Source organism: Triticum dicoccoides, chromosome 5B (genome assembly GCF_002162155.2).
Source record: "Triticum dicoccoides isolate Atlit2015 ecotype Zavitan chromosome 5B, WEW_v2.0, whole genome shotgun sequence".
Taxonomy (NCBI): Eukaryota; Viridiplantae; Streptophyta; class Magnoliopsida; order Poales; family Poaceae; genus Triticum; species Triticum dicoccoides.
The window spans coordinates 539,362,287-539,368,112 of NC_041389.1; the positions used below are offsets into that span (position 1 = coordinate 539,362,287).

Here is a 5,826-nt window from a genome sequence, read left to right on the forward strand (position 1 = left end):
ATAATGTATTAACTCGATCGCCTAATGTTTCCTTTTCTCACCTTATGTTTCTTTTTGGATGCACACCTTGATCCTGTGAGCATCAGATGAACTGAACCAGCTGTGACTTTGGTGTGTAACGTTTATTTTGGCATAGATTTTATGTAAGCAGAATAACTACTAGCATTTCATGCCGTGCTTTCGTCAACATATTGGTTATTACTCCCTTTGTTCCTAAATATTTGTCTTTTTAGAGATTTCAAATGGACTACCACATATGGATATATATAGACACATTTTAGAGCGTAGATTCACTCATTTTGTTCCGTATTTAGTCATTTGTTGAAATCTCTAGAAAGATAAATATTTAGGAATGAAGGGAGTATTTTAACTTGCTTGGTGTTGTAACGGAAACCTCCCATCGTGGTTATCTCTGAAGGTTATTAGCATCTGAAGAGCATATGTGACAGTTTTTACTATACCCGACAGAACTTTTCTCCAAAAGAAATGATCACTCACCGAACCTCCCTGTTCCATTATCATTAATTAATACAGTACCAAACATCCAGCAAGCATAATCCTTATCGATCTGCCATGCATGCCCTCTCTTATTACATGATAGCATCCAAGCATAACTTTTACAAGTTGGCAAGACGGGCATCACAAACACAGAGCAATAGAACACCACCATCAACCATCATAATTAGTACGTAGAACCATAAACTCATCATCATTGAGAAAACAAAACAAAGACAGACTAAAATTTCGGTCTTCTTCATCACACGCATGGATGGTTCATAGGGACGAAACCAATATCCCATCGCCCTTCATTGCTCCAGCATACTCTGCCAAAGAAAGGCGGCCCTGTCCGTTCAAATGGCTAGCAGCTGCTACTGGATGTTCAACAGGGAGCAAACACTAACTGCACTTGCATGCACAGGCCGTTATCTCCTCTCATCTCTATAGTGATTTTACTTAGTTTCTTTGTGATGCGGTTAACAAAAATTAATTGTATATATCAACCACAGGAGCAGTCTGAACTGCTGTTTCTGCCTTTGGGACGGGGTGAGAGTATCACCATCATGTGCATTCGTTTCATCCTAATTTGTTCTATGGACAATACGGCCCAGTCTCTTCAGGGACAGGGTTGATTGCACCATATGAATGCAGCAGCAGCAAGTATTCTTTCAGTTTGATTTGCAGGCAGGCAGCTGAAGATGGTAGGCAGGCAAGGAAAGAACAGGATCTACTGCATTTGATAGCAAGCATACATATCAATCAACAAGAACAACAGAATTCACAGCACCTCGATCTTGATCTTGGCCCAACACGAATTAATACACGCAGAATCAACTCAACACAATGAAAAGAGGAAATTAATATTAGGCCTCTCGACCAAACCCATAGTGGAGTGGGCATGGACAGTGGAGAGCTAGGAGTGGTGGATTTCCGAGCAGCACAACGACTCCAATGCCATGGGAAACAAAGGCAAAGAGCAACCTGCCATTTTGCTCACATGAATCCCAAGTTCAGTCTAGTCTAATCAGAAATTAACCAACCACCTAAGTGTCCAACAAACCAAAAAAATGAAAAGAAAAACATGATTAGGAGGAGGACCTCTAAGTAGTACACAGTAGATAGCAATAACCTGAGCATATCAACCGACAAAATTGAAAAAAACAGCAGATAACTTCAGCCATGGCCGACAAAAACAGATCTCAATCACAGGACAATAGGAAAACTGCAGAGCAAGGACAACTTACTAATGCAAGCAAAGAGAATCTGTCCACCCAACCTCGCTAACCAGCCCCGAGGTAATTAAGTAGCCAGCAACAGCGCGAAGAACCAGGAGTGATGAGTGTCCGAGCAGCACAACGACCCAGATGCCATGAGAAACCGAGGCATAAGGTAACCTGCCATTTTGCTCAGCTAAAACTCTTAACTACTAAAACACTAATCACAAATCAGGCAATAACCAGACAGCAGGAAACAAATCAAGAACATAACTTCGATTGCAGACCTTTTTCCCCTTAGGGGGCAGCACGGAGATAGAGGTTCAATTTGCGTCTAACAAAAGAAAAAATCAAAGTAGAACAGAGAAAAATTATAAGGAAAATAAGCTACTTCATTGAATTCGATAACAAGCAACATTGATACAGCAGATGCAATCGTGCAAGCAGAACTCACTGGGCAATTAAACAAGAGAAAATAAATGTTATCCTTAGCCCTCCCAACCAGCCATGGAAAAAGTGGCCAGCAAACAATGGAGAGCCAGGATATCAATCTCCGAGCAGTACAACGACTCCAATGCCATAAGAAACAGAGGCAGGGGTAACCTGCCAATTTGCTCGGCTAAACTCTCACTGGCAATCAAATAGAGAAGGAACTTCAGTTGTTAGTTCGGTTAAAATCATTTTCACAAGAGAAGGCCGACAAGAAAATTGGTGTTTCAAGTGCTCAATGAATTCGACTAAAAATATTAACATTTTCCAGGGCACTGCTGGGCAGTCACACAAACTGCTAGTATGCCACAAACATACATATTTTCCAGAAGAGGGTCTGAAAGAATTCAAATACTCCCTCCGTCCCATATTAATTGTCGCTGAAATGGATACATCCGTTTGAGCAACAATTAATATGGGACGGAGGGAGTAGTAAATACTAACAGAAAGATCCTAAGGTCACGGCAAAGCATCAGTAGAACACAAGCAGTGGGTTCTTTCTTTACTTAGGAACAAGGTAAACATATCACCGTACAGGTAACAGAGATGTTACAGTTATGTCATACAAATTGATCTTCAGAATTCAGAAACATCACAGGTTCCTCTTCCAGCATGCATACTGTCCAGACAACATATAGCATACAACAGCATCATTTCATGTACCTATGCAGAAACTTGCGGTGGAAATCACTTCTGATGGTGTCGTTGATGAACCGTTTTGGTGTCTTAGTCTCTCCACGAGCTTGGTTCTTGAATACCACATCATCATCCCACCTGCAACAAACACATATATGAACAGGATTAAGCTCTGGGTAAAGCATGGCAGCATTCTTTTGTTAAAAAAAAGGGCACCAAGGCATCACTGTCTTAACCTTCTCTTCACATTGAAGGAGCCAGAGTTATTCATATTGATCAGTGGGTTTCCTCGCATCAGCTCGGCCTCCTTCATCTTGGCCTCTTCTTCTGCTTGCTGACGCTCCTGCAGCAAACAGACGGGACTTCACATTAATTCTCTAAACCTAAAGAAGAAAAGCACCACAAAATAATAATACAGATAAGAAAACAGCAAACCTTTCTAAGCCTGTCCTCAGCTCTTTCTTTTTTAATCCTTTCGAGCTCTGCCATGAGTGCCTCAGTGTCATCGTCGTCGTCATCATCATCGCTGAATAAAGTTTCAATTTGATGAGCAAGACATAGAATAAGTTGAGATAGTCAGATGAACTACAAATCTGGGCCCAGATAAAAAGCTCTGTCCCAAAAAATATCAGGACAATTGCTGCATTATTCTTTTTTGCTATTTTACCATATGTATTGTTGTAAACATAAACATATCACACCCAATAACAAAGTTTATGGTAGATAACACATGTTGAACAGTTTCAGCCGGCCCTAGTCCACAATACAATTTGTTCATGCAGTTAGAAGATGTATCAGTTAATCCCATCCATGCAAGTGCAACAGCAAGTAGAGTCTGGTCAGCATTTTGAACAGGTTTATTGATAAACTACTGAGCAAGAACTAACTAAACAGACCTTTCATCATCACTTTTGAGCTCCACGTCAGAGTCGTCCGCATCAATTTCACGTGGAACTATCTTATTCTCATCCCGTTTTGAACCTGTGAATGTGGTTACCAGAAGAACAAAGTAAATCATTATGCTGCCTTGAAAAGAACACCAAACAGACCTTGCTAAATTTTTAAGGTTGTCACCAACCTTCTAAGAGCAGGCTCGAACTTTTCCGCCGGTCCCTCTCATCTGCAAGAAAAAAGAGGTTGACCTAATCGATCACAATTCACATGTAATAGGTAACAACGAAAGACAGAACATCACGGAAGAAAGGATATGGCAAAGCACTATTTGCACAGAAGACGAAGAAGGTACAGATGGACCCGGAGGGTATTACCAACATAGGACTTATCCTTGGATGAGAAGTGCTTGCGTTCACGCTCCTCAAGTTCATCCCTGAGATTCCTCTTCTGTACCTCCTCCTGAGTTTGCTGACCCTCTTTTCTGCAGATAAGAGGGGGAAGCATTGAGAGGAAGATACTCAGAAAAACTATATAAACTATCAGCTAATTCCATTCAGGGTTGACAGGGAGGGGCAAGAAATAAATTAATCGTGTGAAGCCTCATGCAATAGTTTAGCCATATGTACTGATTATCATTAACAGTTTTGCTAAAGCACATCTAGATGTGCCATGAGTATTGCACATCTAAGTCCTATGTCATTGATCTTACGTTGAGATTCGTGTGGATATTTCCTTTTTCTTTTTCCTTTTTCTCTTTATGCTTGATTCACTCACTTAGATGTGCAAAAACTAGAGCACATCTAGATGTGCATTAGACACACCCTATGGTTAACTAGTAAACCCCACAATGAGGAACATATGAAGCCTGATAAGCCATTTGATTACGGATTCACTCTCTTGATGGAGCAACAGCAGCAGCAGCAGCAGACAAAATAGGCGTTTGTTCTATGTACGATGAACAACTATCCCAGGTTACTGCACGTAAATTACTACATATGTTGGTTGACAACTACTGCAAACAGGTACTACTAGATGGGCTTATTTATTGGGTTGGAATTGACCTAATCCAGGCAACCCTTATATAGCACCAAAGCAAACAGCAGGCGGTGCCTCCATTCAGGCCCTAAATTGAGATGACAAGGCCAGACACCCAGATCTGGAGCCCACGTCTCCAAGGCCGACGAACCCTAGAGCCCTTTCCCCGCCCCCAATCCCAACGACGGCGTCCCGTTTCGAGAAAATAAAAATCCAGGGACGGCGTGGGCGCGAGATCTCTAACCAGGCCAGACGGAGGATTCGATTCGAAGCACGAGGGAGGGCATGGAACTGGGATCGGAATCGGAGCGCGGGTAGGGGCAGACGATTGAATTTGAAATCACCTACCTGGGCTTGAGGGAGGTGTGGGCGGCGAGGTCGCGGGAGGAGTACTTCCCGGAGGGCCCGAAGATGCGCGTGCCACCCTGCTCGTTCCCGCCCTTGGCCGGCGCCCACGTCGGCCGCGCCGCCGTCGTCATCCTTCAGCCGGGGGATTCCTCTGCTTTGCTTTGCTTTGGTGGAGACGAGACGACGGGAGGATTGTTGCGGAGAGGACCCTCGAGAAGCGCCCCTTTTGTTTTCTTTCCCTCGTGGCCGTGGACCGGGCCAGGCCAGGAGGTCTAGCGAAAGGCCGAGAGGGAAGGTGGTGGTAGCGCGATGCGTGCTGGGCTGGCCGTCCTGCGGCTACAAACTGGATGGCCGGTGGCCTCACGGTCTTCATTAATTACCACCGCCCTTAAAAAAAGATGATTACCACCACGCTTTGCAAAAAAAGAACACGAATATTATATTAGAAATAATTTTTAGGGGAAAACTTCGAATCTTTGCATGGCAGTACAAACAAAAAAAACTAGAAGTAACAAAATTTCGTTCGGGTCCGTAGACCACCTGGAGACGACTAAGTTTTGGCTAGGATTTTAAACTTTTGGAACTTACTGAGCATTCTGATGAGGGGTAATAAAATTACTTTCCCACATATTTATTTTGGAACTTTTTTGGATTTTGATATTTGAAACAAATCCAACTAAATAAACATCAAAGGAGATAATGTAATAGGACC

At 42.9% G+C, this 5,826-nt stretch overlaps 1 protein-coding gene across 1 annotated transcript; it reads right to left on the reverse strand.

The window, feature by feature from the left end:
* Positions 1-2,677: 2,677 nt before the first annotated feature.
* LOC119311421 (protein CWC15 homolog) lies at positions 2,678-5,322 on the reverse strand. Its single transcript, XM_037587062.1, has 7 exons — positions 5,115-5,322; positions 4,106-4,212; positions 3,916-3,957; positions 3,734-3,818; positions 3,273-3,363; positions 3,074-3,180; positions 2,678-2,975 (listed from the first exon to the last, which is right to left on the reverse strand). Exons 1-7 carry the CDS (start codon positions 5,243-5,245, stop codon positions 2,852-2,854), a joined length of 687 nt encoding a protein of 228 aa, XP_037442959.1. The 5' UTR covers positions 5,246-5,322; the 3' UTR covers positions 2,678-2,851.
* Positions 5,323-5,826: the final 504 nt, after the last annotated feature.

What these genes read in the sequence shown, in the direction of transcription:
- LOC119311421 (XM_037587062.1), bottom strand. Translation starts at nt 5,245, where the DNA reads ATGACGACGGCGGCGCGGCCGACGTGGGCGCCGGCCAAGGGCGGGAAC. An exon ending in CAAGGATAAGTCCTATGTTG is followed by an intron (nt 3,958 to 4,105) that starts GTAATACCCTCC and finishes TTTTTCTTGCAG; the next exon opens with ATGAGAGGGACCGGCGGAAA. An exon ending in TCCTTCAATGTGAAGAGAAG is followed by an intron (nt 2,976 to 3,073) that starts GTTAAGACAGTG and finishes TGTTTGTTGCAG; the next exon opens with GTGGGATGATGATGTGGTAT.